This window comes from Trachemys scripta, chromosome 2 (assembly GCF_013100865.1).
Source record: "Trachemys scripta elegans isolate TJP31775 chromosome 2, CAS_Tse_1.0, whole genome shotgun sequence".
In the NCBI taxonomy this organism is placed as follows: Eukaryota; Metazoa; Chordata; order Testudines; family Emydidae; genus Trachemys; species Trachemys scripta.
This window is the reverse complement of record NC_048299.1, coordinates 180,532,333-180,548,615: the sequence shown is the minus strand read 5'-3', so window position 1 is coordinate 180,548,615 and position 16,283 is coordinate 180,532,333. Positions and strand designations below refer to the sequence as shown.

At 39.5% G+C, this 16,283-nt stretch overlaps 1 protein-coding gene across 1 annotated transcript in view; it reads right to left on the bottom strand.

The window, feature by feature from the left end:
- CARMIL1 (capping protein regulator and myosin 1 linker 1) overlaps positions 1-16,283 on the bottom strand; it is a gene marked incomplete in the record, with an annotated part of 248,761 nt that overhangs the window by 67,715 nt on the left and 164,763 nt on the right. Inside the window, 4 exon segments of the mRNA XM_034762444.1 lie at positions 449-547; positions 4,852-4,945; positions 8,714-8,782; positions 9,978-10,150. Of these exon segments, the coding sequence (XP_034618335.1) occupies positions 449-547; positions 4,852-4,945; positions 8,714-8,782; positions 9,978-10,150 (435 nt within the window).

Here is a 16,283-nt window from a genome sequence, read left to right as displayed (position 1 = left end):
AAAGCCACCCTTGCTTCTGTTGCACTAGAGCACCACTCATAACTTCCTAAGTTCCACCTGGGCCTTTTTAGCCCATGCAGTAGCCCAGAACCTGGAGGGCACAAAGGGAGCTTAAAGTCACCCTTTTCCTCACTTCCCCTAGGCTGAACCTTCTGTGCTGCACCTCCTGGAGCCACAGCAGAGAATGCGACACTCACTCTCTCTCGCGCGCGCTCAATTTAGGTTTTTGCACAGCATGTGTCCGTGTAGTACGTAAGTGCTTCTGCAAAAACATGTTTTTTCTGCAGCGTCCATAATACAGAATTTGGCAATGACAACCTTTTTGAAAACCAACCAGGCTGTAAAAACCAAATGCTTCTTTCAGTTACGCTGGTGTAAATAGAACAATTTGGCCCTGAGGCAGCTGCTTAACACTGGAAGAGCTATCAGCAAAGCACAAGGCTCTCACCTGTTGTGTGGTGCTGGTGACGATGCCCTGCTGCAACCTGTATGCCTGCTCCTGTAGGTATTTTCTGGTCTCATGATTACGAAGCAAGTAGTTTTCTATCTAAAAGTAAAAGTCAGATTAGGATACTGCTTCTACTCTCCCCATCTTTCATTTTCAATAGTGTCAGTACATTAAAAAAAACAGGATAAGAGAAATAATTGCCTTTTAATACAATCTTGCTCATAGGACTTAAACTTTATTCCATAGGGCTCAGCACTGAACAGCATGTATGGAAACATTCTCTCACTTGCAAGGCTCAGGCTACAACTATGTAATGATTTCTGACTTATTTCTCTCTTTCAAGTGAACTTTTACTATCTAGGTGCTGATTCAGAAAGGTAGTTAAGCATGTGAGTAGTCCCACTGATTTCAAATGGGATTGTTCACTAATTTAAAGCTAGGCATGTGCTTAAGTATGTTGCTGATTTGGGGGCCTTGAAGAGTTATAAAATTAAGAACTATTAGGAGCAAATAAACAAATACACCTCTACCCCGATATAACACGAATCCGGATATAACGCGTAAAGCAGCGCTCCGGGGGGACAGGGCTGCACGCTCCGGTGGATCAAAGCAAGTTCGATATAACGCAGTTTCACCTATAACGCAGTAAGATTTTTTGGCTCCCGAGGACAGCGTTATATCGGGGTAGAGGAGTAATAAAACACTTAACCCTTTATCCACCTCAATATATACCTAACATTTTTCCATGCGATATTTAAATATTCTATGTAGTCCTCTGCAACTAGGAAACAAAGTGACAACATATTTTCATATCACACAGATAAACCTAAAAAAAGCCACTGGGAAAAGTGTGAACAAATAAACTTGCAGAAAAATAAAAAAAATACTGCTTATATAGGTACATCTTTTTATGGCAGCACTTCTATGCTACCATAGCTAGGGCTCTCAGCTGTGCCATGATAAACTCCTGCTTTACAATATTGTATAAAGTCATTGATTTCAAGTTACAAAATTTCTATCAAGCATCCTGGTGCATGAACATTTTTTTGTTTAAAAAAACAAAGCAACAGAATATTGAAGTATCTATTTGAACCTTAATTATTGGTGCACTAAAATGTCCCTGTGATGGTGCACCCCATAATGCTTTATGGAAATATGCTTATAAATGTATATATGACATAACTGGAATATGTTTTATGCTAGATATACCATGTAACATATCTCTGCAAAGGTTATGATCTACTGGATATATTCATCCTATTTGTATGCATGTATCATTTTTGTATTCAAAGTTATGAATATTGGCTGTGGACTTGTTTGATTTTAAGTAGCCTTAGTAAGGCATTTGGTCAGCCTCTAAAGAAAGGAATTTGCAAGTTAAGTGCCCCATCAAGAAACACTTAATGGACTATGGATCTTGGAAGACTCCAATCCACATAAGAAGTCTACCTGAGGACATTCAAGGTAGCATGTGAACAATGGCTGCCACCTGTAAGTTCTGAGTCATGCCTGGACATGTGACTTGCCCATGTGACTCCAAAATTGCATCTTGTAGCTGGGATTCTACAAAGGGGGAGGAAGGGGGACTATCCACCAGAGAAAGTCTATTTAAGCCCCTGGAAACCCTCAATTTTGTCTTCAGCTGGCTCAAGAGATAGCCTCTCCACCCCCAAAGGATACCTGAAAGAAACTGGATCAAAGAACAGTAACCAAGGATGGGTGAGTGATTGCTGGACCCAGACTAGGAGGAGGTTAGTTTGTAAAAGAAGCTTACTGGAACATCTCTGAGGGTGAGATGTCATCTGTAATCATTGTCTTACTGTATTAGGTTCAGACTTGTGTGTTTTATTTTATTTTGTTTGGTAATTTACAATTTGGTATTGTTCTGTCTGTTACTTGGAACCACTTAAATCCTATTTTTTGTATTTAATAAAATCACTTTTTACTTATTAATTAACTCAGAGTATGTATTAATACCTGGGGTGTGGGGGGGGGAGGCCCAAACAGCTGTGTATATCTCTATCAGTGTTACAGAGGGTGAACCATTTATGAGTTTATCCTCTATAAGCTTTATACAGGGTAAAATGAATTTATTTGGGGTTTGGACCCCATTGGGAGCTGGGCATCTGAGCATTGGAGACAGGAACACTTCTTAAGCTGTTTTCAGTTAAGCCTGCAGCTTTTAGGTGACGTGGTTCAGACCTGGGTCTGTGTTTGCAACAGGCAAGCGTGTCTGCCTCAAACAAGGCAAGGTTCTGGAGTCCCAAGCTGGCAGGGAAAATGGGCTCAGAGGTAGTCTCAACACATCAGATGGCAGTTCCAAGGGGTTTCTGTGATCCAACCCGTGTCAGTCCCATTTTAGGTGTTTGCTTCACAACATCTATAAGTTGTAAAATTTGCCTTGGTGTTCTCTTTACCCATTTTGTCGATGAAGTCTTCTTGATATGGCCAATTATTCATTTTTACACATTTAATGCTTGAAAGTTGTCGAAAAGGGATGAACTATCATTTTTCTCTCTCTTTAAAACATTGTCTTTAACACCATGATGATCTATACTAGAAATTAGAAGCATACAAGATACTATACACATTTCTTTTACAACTACTCAATCTACTGTGAAAGGCTCAAACGACAACTTAAAGGATAATGGATATTTTAAAGTAGAGATGGGGCAATAACTAATTTTTCAATTCACTGTCAGTTCTGAAAAAAAAAGTTCATATTTGAAGAAACAAAATTCCACTATGAATGACCACAAATAGGCATTGGGCCAGGGGAAAAAAGAGCAAAATGACTGTAGCCTGGTGGTGGGAAACCCATGTTCAAGTCCCTGCTTCAACAACTAATTATTTATACGAAGTGAAATAGCTTCAACAGGAGATTGGGAGAGCCCCACTCAGTGACTTGGGAACTCTCCTGCAATGGTGGAGACTCAAGTTCAAATCCCTTCTTCACATAAGACACAAGTGGCAACTGAACCTGGATCTCCCGTATCTCAGGTGAGAGCTCTAACCACTGGGCTAAAACTTATAAATTGGCCACCACCACCACCACCACCTTTGTTTTGTGGATGGCATCTAAGTCCCCCAAAAAAAACATTTGGGCCAAAACTATTCAGTGAATTCATGTCAAATTTGCAAATAATTTTGGATCCACCAAAACTGTATTTTTCAACAAATAAACTATTGACCTAAAAAATTTCACCCAGATCTACTTTAAAGATGACTGTACATTTTTGTTTCTTCATGATGTATAAAAAAAATGCCTGAAAAGTTGTTTATTAACAAAAGAAATCTAACAAACTGAGGTCTTGTATACCCTGTGAACAAATGGTTAACTGAGAAAAAAAAATACTTTATATACAGTGCATAAGTAAGCCGTACAACTTATTGCCACAAGATAACATTGAGTCCAAGAGCTTCATTAGATTTTAAAAAGATCTCTCTTTCTCCTGATAAAAGGAATATCCACTGTTATAAAAATATTATAATCTGTCTAATGTAAGGGATATAAGCCCATAAGCTTCAGGTTTTAAAAAAGCAGAATTCAGACCTCCATGTACATCATAAAGGAAAAAAGCGGTATTTTTCCTTTTGAAGGTCACTTCACTGCAAGTTTTTTGGCTCATAAGGATCACATACTTATGTTACTTAATCACAGCTTTGAGAGTTTTTATGCCCCCACCCTTATTAAAAAGTTGCAGACCATGTTTTTTTCCTGATAGACAAGATGACTCCTTTAGAGCTTGCATGACTGACTGTGTTAAAACCCAGTTGGGAGTTCTATAATCCGTGAGATTTGGACAGCTACAGACAATTTTTTGCCAACATAGTCCTTATCCAAAAGATCACTTCAGTTAAATTAATTTTTGATGATGATGGTGTGTATGTGTGTGTTGTGTATATGTAACATGAACACATCAAGTAAATTGCTGATATCTACCCATTAAATGAAAAACGAGTTTACATTCCACAACAGCCTCTCTCAATCTTGTGTGTCTTGTACTGTGCTGAGCACTCTCCATGCTTCAACAGCAATAAAATGCACATAACCATCTAAATTCATAGAAACGCGCACACATGCCAATTTCTAACCACATACGCATGCACACAAACACACACACACACACACTTACTGTTTAATCAGTATTTCCTTATTTTGTGGTTCTGTTATTAAGCCATTGCATTCTATGTCTCTCAGTTCAAATGAATCTTTTTGAAGACAGAGTCTTCCATGCAATTATGATTCTTGATTACCATAACCTGTCCAAGTGTTCATATGTGTCTATGTAAATGAAATACTCAATGAATCTAGCAAAGAATTCTTACTCAGCCAAGCATGAATTCACAACCACTTGAAGTTATTACTCATTTTTTCTGAGAGTGAATTGTATATGCAATACCTTTTGCAGCGCCTCTTCTGTTTTTTCAGGGTTTGTTTTAAGTGCTTGAGAAGCATCATTCATAGGTATTGGCATGAACCTTAAAGTATAATTCCTAAAACAAAACAAAAAAACCAAATCTTTACTATAATGAGAGATGGTAAGCTAATTACTACATATAATTATAAGGAGTAAAGTAGCAGATAGAGTCAGCTCCTAGTTTTTTTGCCAATAATTTTGTCCCTGATTTTGCAAACACTTGCACATGTCTGTAACTTTACTTTCATGAGTAGCCACACTAAAGTCAAGCACATGCATATTTGCAGGAATGGAACCTTACTCTTCTTTCTAGTTAGATATAGGGGGAGATTTTCAAAGACACAAAGGGCAGTTAGGTATCTAACTGCCTCTGAAAGTCAATGGGAGCTGGGCACTTAACTTCCTTTTATGCCTTTGAAAATTTTCCTCCTATATCTAATTAGAGATATAAAGATATTTATACACTAGGGAAAAATATGGACTTTCAGTGGGAGTTGGATGTCTACGCTGCCATTTATGTTTTTGAAAAAACTTTCCCTACAGGGGTTAGGTTACCTTTTTTCTACTTACAAGAAAGATCAGGAATTATCAGCTCCCATTGACTGGAGATAATCAGAAAGAAAGAGAGAATTCTACAAACAGCTTTGAAATTCACGATTACTATATATGTAGCTACTTGAGCTACAACTAAATTGCTGCATTTTTCTTTAATAGCAATTGCCAAAATGTATCCAGCATCAACCACAACTCAGTAGTATTTTATATAATTTATTTCCTACATTTTATTATCTTATCTTTCAAAAGAATTGTCCATACCACAAAAGCTTGTGTGTCTCCATGTGCTATAGAATAGTCAATAACTGGCCCTCCATCAGGATGAACATTTTTAAATGTCAGAGATAACAGAGCTCAAGATGGATAGTTGCTATGGAAGCTCTCGATTTCCTGACAGGTGAAAGTACCTGGCAGGGGAAAAAACTGTCTTTTTTTAAAAACTATGTGGATTTCGAGCAGCTGTTTGTCCTTTAATATAGCGTGTTCAGTGCAGTCTATAATTACTAGCTCATATGCTACAATCAATAAGCAAAGGCTTGAGCCACCTGGACAAGAAAAAGATATGAAGCACAAGGAGACTCCATGGGCATAATCATGGAGCTAAAACTTTAGATGAACAGCATCCTATGAAAAATTCTATAATCCATTTATTTCCCGACACACAAAATTGTTCTGGAATGTTAATTTATTTTCATCTCTGAATTAATCTCTAGGGGAAAAAAAGAATTTAAAGCCTGCATGAAACTTTGATCATCAGACCAACCAATATTTATCCTCACACTCTACTGTTCTTTTCTTGGCTTCCTTTGAAGTCTCAAACATCGCTTCATGCTTATTTTCCTTCTTAAAGCTCCATTTTTCTCTAACAACAAGAACAGATTTCCATAATAACTCATTAATCCAATAAAGTCCAGTTCCAGGTTTAAAACAGGTGTTGCTTTGCTTATCCAGTGTATTATTACGCGCCCTACCAACAAAACGTAAACAATTCTTTTAATATAGGTTTAAAGAGAAGCACTCAAAGGCCAAGAAATGCTGAAGTGAAGGATGCCCATAGAACCTTATCTCTGCCCCTCTGTATCACACATTACAATAATCTTACATGATATCGTCATATGCTATGTTTTCTCCAGGACTCCTGCCCCATACTGCAATACTGCAGTAACAGTTTAACATCTTCACTGTTTATTCTGCTCTAACAGGAATAGGTTTATGGTTAGTTTACACTTCCAGTCTTGTGATCTGAACTTGATACCACAGGCAAGGGAAGAGTTCCAGCTCCCCAGGGTACGCACAGCACTTGCTTCTCATCCTGCAATATTAGGCTTGGAAGTTGAGATATTTCTATTGTAAGTTCTTATGGAAAGTCCTATAAAACTGAGTACCATTGAGTTCCACAGAATTTTAGGCTCCGATTCAGCAAAGCACACAAGCCAATGCTTAAGTTCCATTAAAGCCAATGGAATGCAAGTATGGGCCTTGTTGAATGGGGATAAACAACTACATTCTTAAGTGCTTTATTGAACCAGGGCCTTAATCGAATTCTATAGAAATTACTCAACATTTTATATAAAACTTAACAGACAATGGTATCCTTTCTGAATTTCTTTTGATTGAGCCTACAGAATTGCGTAGCAGAAATATAATTTTCACAGGACCTTCACATAAAAGGGGGAAATTATGTAATTTTGATGTTTTAAAAATGCATGTATTATATGTTGCTTTCCCTCCATATCTCATGCAGACGCATGGTACTACAGAAGCATGACTTTGCCAGTGTAGGGATACAAAAATATAGTCTCAACAACATTTTTAAAAATATCTAATATTTTTACAATACATTCTGTTAAGGGTGGCATTTATCTTCTCTGAGAAAACTAGCAATGTCTCTTGTATTTCTGTGAAACATATGGAGTAAGATGTTCCCAATATGTCTTTGAGATGGATTTGTTTAAAGGCTAATTGTTTTCAGCAAACATTGACAGAAATCCCAGTCTTCAGAGTTTCAAGCTTCACTGTTCATGAGTTGGGTTGTGATACTGTCTGTGGCATTAAAACATTAGAGATGACAGATGATGACCTAAGCTTCCACGCTAAGTAAATGAGATGTAACCTCTATAAAAAGCAAGGGTACACTATCTGCCCTGTTTATTTTTCCTGTCTAGTTCATTTCCTCTTGCTTTAAGATCCCGCTTCTGTTTATTTACTTGAGCATATCTGAAGGGAAAAAGCACCTGATGTTAACCAGAAAATATTACATATTTTTCCTATCAGACTTCTCCTGTAAATGCATGTTGCTGCTCTATAAAGAAGAAAGGTCTGGCAAGCTGATAAATGGCCTTTCCAAGTTCTGTTAATTATTCACTAATATCGCTGGAATCACTCCAAAATTACTTTCTTAATTATAGACCATTCCTATGAATTTCCTCCATCAGTACAACTGATTCCATTTTGAAATGGAGCACAAACTGAAACAACTGAGGGAAATGAATGCATCCTATACCAATAACAGCAATCTGGTTGATGAACTGCAAGAGTTATGATTCTACAGAGGATTAAGATACTACCTCAAATAGCTGTACATTTTTGCCAGACATCCTGTCTGGAGACTAGTAATTGTCTATTATCTTCACCTTCAAAAGAAACTCTTTGTTCCCCTGTCTATATGAAAACAACTCCAAACGCTGCTTAATTTAAAATCTGCATTTTTCCCTGAAAAACATAATAATCACATACAGAAAAGTGACAGAGATGGATATAGATCAAAGTGATTCAGCCTGTCATTGCTAACAGATGTCACTGCATCAGTGATCTCAATGATCCCAAAATTACACACCTTCATAGGGATTATAATGAACAACTGCAGTTCCCGAGACCCTCATTATTAGCTTTTACTACACAGACCAAAATGCTGATTTTATGGTGATGACTACTGGACACAGAGTTTCATTCAGACAACTAATTGCTTTTAAAGCACAAGTTATGACTGCTAAGAACACAGATCAATGGCGAGAAAAGAGTTTATACAACCCCCTCCACATTTTTAACATTATTACATAGTGCCTACCACTGGAGCATGGAAGAAGGAATGAAAGAGCCATTTCTCTCCCTTTTGAGCTCAGTGTGAATTCACAAGCTTTACTTTAGATTTAGTCCCAACAGGCCCAAAAATGAGAGGTGCTGAGCATCCTTAAATCCCATTGTCTCCCAGGTGAATTGCAGCTGCCCAGGACTGTTAGGAGATATTTCTTGATTTCCTCTCGCATCAGTTATCTTCCTTTAAACTTACTTTTCCAATGCCACTGCTATGTCCTGGAAGCCCTGTGCGGTGATATTATTCTTATCGCATATTACGGTTCTGTTGGGACACAAAATTATACAAAGCTCAGAGACTGAATTAATAAAAGCAGCTTCCCTTTTTAAACAAACTGAACAGAGTAGTAATCTATAATGCAGTTTTGTATTGTAAGGTTACACAGTTGTGTGTGTCCAAAAATACACAGTAAAGGGCAAAATCATTTAGAAACATAAATTTAGCTATTCATTAAAACCTTAGAATAATAGAAATAAAAGACAGAGTTACTAGGCTATTCTGTCTACCTTGCTTCCAGTGTAGAATTGATCCCTGCATTATATTTTCTATTTGTAATAAATCAAAAGCAGCAACCTCACTAAAAATGACAACACACATTGATCGCTATTAATTTAAACCTACACAGTCAAGAGATTTCTCAGTTACAGTACCCCCACCATATTTAAACTTTCCTCTTTGCAGACATGCACTGCAGTAGCCTTTCATTACAGCAGGGGTTCTCAACCTTTTTCTTTTTGAGACCCCTCCCAACATGCTATAAAAACTCCACGGTCCACCTGCACTACAATAACTGGTTTTCTGCATATAAAAGCCAGGGCCAGCGTTAAGGGGAAGCAAGCAGGGAAGTTGCCTGGGGCCCCACGGCTCAGGGCACCCCCTGAAGCGGAGTTGCTCAGGCTTCTGCTTCAGCCCCGGGTGGCAGGGCTTAGACTTTCTGCCCCGGTCTCCAGCAAGTCTAACACTCATCCTGCTTAGCAGACCCCATGAAACCTGCTCATAGCCCCAACAGGGAAAACCAAGAGGAGCCACAGAAGATGCAGTTCTGAAATCCTGCTAGTTCTGAACTTTAATTAAAAGGATTTAGCTTTTGCTTGAGGGATCACGAAAGGATTGTATCAATTTTTATTCTGTCTAAACTGGTTCCTCCACCCCCAACTGTGATGGGTGTGGTCAAATGATTTACATTAAACTTAAGATAGCCACCTTAAAGGAGAATTTCCAGACTTTTGTGGTTTAAAATTCTCATAAATAAATGTATTTATTTGTAGAGATTTTTGCAGGGAGAAATTACTTTATTTTTATTTTAAATAAAAAGGATGGTGATTGGGAAACTGATAACCCTGCAAAGTGACTTCCCTGTTGGTTGCATAAGAGAAAACAGGAGAAAGGGAGTGCTGGAAACAGGCATTACAACGTTATTAAACATACGATCTTTCTAATGCAAATAAGGTTTTCATACCTGAGCTTGGTGTTTATCTGTAGGGCTTTTGCTAGCATCTTTGCCCCCATGTCTCCCATTCCATTTCCACTAATATCCACTTTTGTAAGAGAAGTATTGCTGCCCAATGCATTGATAATTATGGTAAGCTCAGTCTTCAGCTTGGAATCTGCCAGGGATAGTGACTGCAAAGGCTGTGGAGTATATAAACAATGTAAACAACAAACAAGAGCTGAGAATCAACTAAAAGACAGTTCTTAGGACTCCCTTACAAGTTAGTGAACCTCTCAAAGGGGTGGGGTGGAGGGCAGGGGTGACACTATGTATCAGATTCATCTCTGTGTTTACTGTATCTATCGTAACACGACATGGTGAACAAACAACGATCTGAGATCCTTGAAATACAATTAGAACTAGTCAAACAATCTGACAACTTTATTCCTGAAGTTTATTGCTTTATTGCTTATAGTACAGACCTGTTTACGCGCGGATGTCAAAAGTCAAGCCGTCACGACTGTGTGTTAACAGACCGCGGGATAAGAGGGCAATGCTGAAAAAGTGTCTATGATTCATTTAGAAAAAAAAACGCTGTTATTTTCTGCTCTTTCATGCTCGCATTTTTTTTTTCTTTTTTTGAAGTCCGTCATTCGCCGCAGATGAGATTTCGATATTTTCCACATTTTGCTCCTCCATAAGCCTTACAACAGTTCTATAGCACTAAGGGCTTCTGTGGACAAAATTTTGACCTTTTCAACAACATCCTCCTCCTCGTCATTGTCATTTAGGCCTGCTTTATTAGAATTCTTGCCATTACTTTTGCGTTCCAATGTAGCCTCGCAGCCTGTTAAAATTTCTTCCTCGGACAGAAATTCTGAAGTCGGGCAATCTTCATCCATCTCCAGCCACTCGGTAATGATTTCCGGTGACGTATCCAAACTAAAATCTTTTACCATTTGAAAGAGAAGTTTACCTTTATCCTCTTTTGTCTGCGTGCGTGTTTGTATGATGTCTTCTTCCAAAAATCCTTCAAAGTCTGGCTCTGAATCAGTGCCACTGCTGCAGTTTTCCGAGTCTGAGCCGTCTTTGACAGAAAAGGCAACATCGAGAACTTTAATCCAGCAGTTTTCAATGGACTTTTGTTTTACTCTGTCCCAAGTTTTTTTTTTTTTAAAAGACGTGCATGACACGATCGCCGAAATCAACTCCCATTGATAATTCTTTTTAAAATTCTGAATAATGCCCTGGTCTAAAGGTTGAATTTTTGATGTTGTGGTTGAATGGTAGGTACAGCACTCGAATTTTTCCATCTCTCAATACCAGTGATTCAGCTGGAGGATGGGCTGGACAATTGTCAAGTAGCAAACGTGCTTTGGCTTTGAGTTTCTTTGACAACAAATGCTTACGAACAGCTGGAACAAAGCTGTTGTGGAACCAGTCATCGAAAATGTGTCTCGTCATCCAAGCATTTTTGCTGTTAGCGTACATTACTGGCAGTTTGGCTCTACTGAGGTGATTAAAGCAATGAGGGTTATGAAAGTGGCCAATGAGAAGAAGGGTAAGCTTATGGCTGCCCGCCTTATTACTACAAAAAAGAAGAGTCACACGATCTTTTATCTTTTTAAATCCAGCTGTTTTCTGGGTCTCGTAATTAAAGGCTAACATCTTATCAGGTAGCGGTTTTGCAAATCAAGCTGTTTCATCACAATTATAAAGTTGTTCTTTGTGGTAGTCTTCATTTTGTAGAATAGATTTTAACTTGGTGGGAAACGCGTTCGCGGCCAATTCATCGGCTGATTGGCTTTCTCCAGAAATCAATATCTGAGCTATGCCATGACTCTTTTTAAAACGACTTATAAACCCCTTCCTGGCTTGGAATGATTCATCCCCCTATTAAATTTCCCAATTTTGCCGCTTGGGCTTGAAGAATTGGCCCACTTAGTGGCATTCCTTTCAGCCTTTCCTGAGCAAACCACGTGCGCATGGCTTTGTCTATTGTGGGTTTTGCTGAATAGCGCACACGTTTTCGCTTAAGCCTCACAGCAAAATTGATATTTTGTACAAAGCCATTCAGTTTAGATTAGTTTTTTAGCCATCCTCAAAGTAGATTTAGCAATTCCAATATCTTTTGAAACTTTGGCCTGGGTTTCTCTGCTATTTACTCGATCTATTGCAGCTAGCTTTTCTTCTACAGTGTAGGAATGCTGATGCTTGCCCTCTGCCACTATATTAGGCCTACGGTTAAAATTTTCTAATGTAGTATATATACTGTATTACTATATAACTATAGTACTACTGTATATATTATATCTCTCTCTAGCGTGACAATGACTAAGTGTGCGTCATATGTCTTTACCAATATCGGTAAAGACGTACAACACATTTCTGCTCCGCACTTCCTGTCGATTTCTATGTCAGTGAGCAAATCTGTAGCGCTACATAGCAAGTTCCTGTACCGCATGTTAACGAGTCTCACGTGTTAAATAGGTAGCACTGGGAGACATGGCACTACCGCGCTATAAGTGGATTCGCATGTAAATGGGTCTGTACTGGATATTGTTTTACTACGGCAGCCTCAACATTAAGAGCTTGGGGGTGTACATCTATTCCTTTAAAAAAGACTGTGTGGGTGACAAGTCTGAAATTAAGAGATGTCTCTTGTAGACACGCATAAGATGACTAGAAAGATCACTGTGATTATTGTTCATTGCATGATTATGCTCCATTTAGATACTTTTAAAAAAACGACACGTACTACTGCAACTGCTTCTTGTGGGCCACGATGAAGCACAGGTATACTGTGGATCCTGTATATTTACTCTAAAGCCATATACTAAAAATGTCTTTTTAAAAACATACATCCAAAACACAGATTCATTTTTGTCTTCTCCCCATGGCCCCAAATAGCCAAAGGAAGTAGTTTATGAATTATAACACAAGTCTTTCCATCACCTTAACCTTGCTGAGGCATCACAACTACTAAAGACATCCAAGAACTATAATGCAAAGTTGATGATGTGTGATAACTTAAAATACAGTAACTCCTCACTTAACTTTCTGTTAGTCTTAAAGGTGCCACAGGACCCTCTGTTGCTCCTCACTTAAAGTCGTCCCGGTTAACTTTGTTTCGTTGCTGATCAATTAGAGAACATGCTTGTTTAAAGTTGCGCAATGCTCCCTTATAACATTATTTGGCAGCCGCCTGCTTTGTCCACTGCTTGCAGGAAGAGAAGCCCATTGCAGCTAGCTGGTGGGGGCTTGGAACCAGGGTGGACCGGAAGCCCCACCATCAGCTCCCCTAAACTCCCTGTGCGGCAGCCACCAAGTAGACTATCAACTGCTGGCCAGTTCAGGTGTCCCTCCCCCCCACTCCCCTGTTCTGCTCCTGCCCTCTGCCTTGGAGCTGCTCCCGGGAGCCTCCTGCTTGTGGTGCCAAGGGGAGAAGAGGGGTGCTAATGTCAGGGTGTCCCCCTTCTTCCACTCCTGTACCTCATCTGACACCTGAAGCCAAACAAGGACGGACTGGAACTAGTTAAAAGCCTCCCAGTTAGTCAGTGAGGTGCGTGTGTTAGGAGCTATAGGAGGGAGCTGCGCTGTTGGAGGAACAAACCAGTACAAATCCATATCAGGTGCAAGGAAGGAGGCCCTGAGGTAATTGTGAAGAAGATATTGAGTGGGGGCTGCTGTGGGGAAGTGGCCCAGGGAATTGTACATGTCCTATTTCCAAAAAGTCAGCTTCCATAGCTGCTAATTTTAGGGTCTCTCGGCTGGAGCCCAGAGTAGAGGGCAGGCCCGGGCTCCCCCCTCCCCTCCCTGATTAATCACTGATACAACAGAAACTGTGCAAGGGAGGGTTGCTTCTCCTCACCTCCCTTGCTGGCTTATGATGAAAATGGCTCAGTAGACTGTGACCCTTGCCTCTAGAGAGAGAAGGGCTATGTGGAGGGTCACAGTGAGCCTCTGAGGCTAGCAAAATCCGTCAGGAAATGCAGGACCCATGGAGTCAAGGACAGAACTTTGTCACAATATAGATATAAAAATATAATCTTTTGTCTGGTAAAAAAAATTTCCCGAGAAACTAGCCCCCTCTATTTACATTAATTCTTTTGGGGAACTTTGATTCACTTAACATCGTTTCACTTAAAGTAGCATTTTTCAGGAACATAACTACAACATTAAGCAAGGAGTTACTATATTTCCCTTTATTCAACAGTCACCAAGTTTATAACTCTTCAAAAAGTGAATACCCCTTTTAGAGACCAAAATGCTTGTACAGTACCTATCACTACGTGTCTCAGGCCCCTTGTCACTACTGTATGACAAGTAACAACAAATTATAACCAAAAAGCATGTTGCTTTGAGATGTATGTTTACAAAGAGAGAATGTATAAAGATTTGGAGGCATAGGGAGTTTATAATTAAAGAGCCTAACACTGACATGGCAATGCACTGATTATTTTAAATGACAGCTATCAAATAACTGTTAATTCTCTTAGTGCTTTCCTGTTCTATTCCCTTATGCAGTCCGAAAAATATTAACTTCACATTGGAATGGTATTGGGACTGGATGCACACGTTTAATTGAGGTACTAAGTGCTTCCGTGACAGAGTCACGGCAGAAAAAAAGGACACATGAACACACTAATCATTCTAGCAGTACTTGCTTAAGCTACCCCACGTAAAACAGAAACGTAAAATGCAGGGGATCATCACTACATACAACTTTAATTATTCTTAAAAGGAGAAAATTCAATTGTTGTGAAGCTTGTTGTATAGTAAATGGACCATTTCTGAACAGTGATTGATTAGCCCAGCAGTTTTCTTGTCTTGAAAAGTTATTTTCCTTTTAAACTTTGCTTAGGACTTGTAAGCTACATTTGTTTAGTTTTATAATTAGAAAAATAACCTTTGTGAACATAAAAATGCACACTTGAACTTTTCACAGTATAAGCCTGGAGACATTTACCTCCCATTAAATGAAATTAATACCATCACAGCATCCTTGGATTACTAAAGAATTGCTAATCTGGCTAGAGTGGTCGTAACTCTAGTGCTTTAACATATAAATTAGACTTGTTAGTGCTTGAATTATACATTTTTCAGAATAGGGGAAAAATTATTATACATTACAACCATTTTGGTGCCTGACCCTGCACAATGCTGAAGGTCTCCTGGAAGGTAATGAGTAGGGTCCTACCAACTTCACGGTCCATTTTGGTGAATTTCATGGTCATAGGATTTTTTAAAATCTTAAATGTCACGATTTCAGCTATTTAAATCTGAAATTTCATGTTGTTGTAATTATAGGGGTTCTGACCCAAAAAGGAGTTGGGGGGTGAGGATCACAAGGTTATTGTAGGGGGAGGGAGGTGTGGTACTGCTACCCTTACTTCTGTTGCTGATCCCGGCGCTGCCTTCAGAGCTGGGCAGCTGGAAAGCGGCGGCTGCTGGCCGGGAATCCAGCTCTGAAGGCAGAGCCACTGCCAGCAGCAGTGCAGATGTAAGATGGCATGGTATGGTATTGCCACCCTTACTTCTGTGCTGCCACTGGTGGGTGCTGCCTTCAGAGCTGGATGCCCGGCCAACAGCTGCCACTCTCCAGGCCACTCTGCTCTGAAGTCAGCGCAGAAGTGAGGGTGGCAATACTGCAACCCCCCTAAAATAACCTTGTGACCCCCCCCCCTGCAACTCCCTTTTGGGCCAAGAACTCCAATTTGAGAAACGCTGTTCTCCCCTGTGAAATCTGTATAGTATAGGGTAAAAGCACACAAGAGATCAGATTTCATGGTCTGTGACATGTTTTTCATGGCAATGAATTTGGTAGGGCCCTAGTAATGAGCACTCTCAACTCCAACTGGTCAGATCGTCATCCTTCTTCGGATGTTCCCCTAGTTCCCCTTCTCCACGGCATCAACTTCAAGCTTCTTGTCCTTACTTTCAAAGTCCTACAAAACTCCAACCTTTTTTGAATGGCACTGCCCTCCTTCCACCTCAATGATTCCAACACAGATAATCCACTTCTCTAATTTTACTATAACTGTTTCTATGCTTTCTTCCTTGCCAAACTCTCAATGCATAGAATGCCTGCCCTGCGCTGATACACTCGAACATCGCTTTCTCATTTGAATCCCTTCCCCTGAGATAGTGACAAGAAATGAGCCAACCAGGACATATAAACAGAGTATAAAAATGCCTTTATTTCTTCATGCTAGCCAATAGCCTTGAGTGAGTAGCTGTGTGACCTTATTTCTGTTACCCTGTCTCTCCACCTATAGCTACTCTCAACTGTCACGCTAGCCCCACGTTGCTTGATGTCTGAAGTTGATTAGT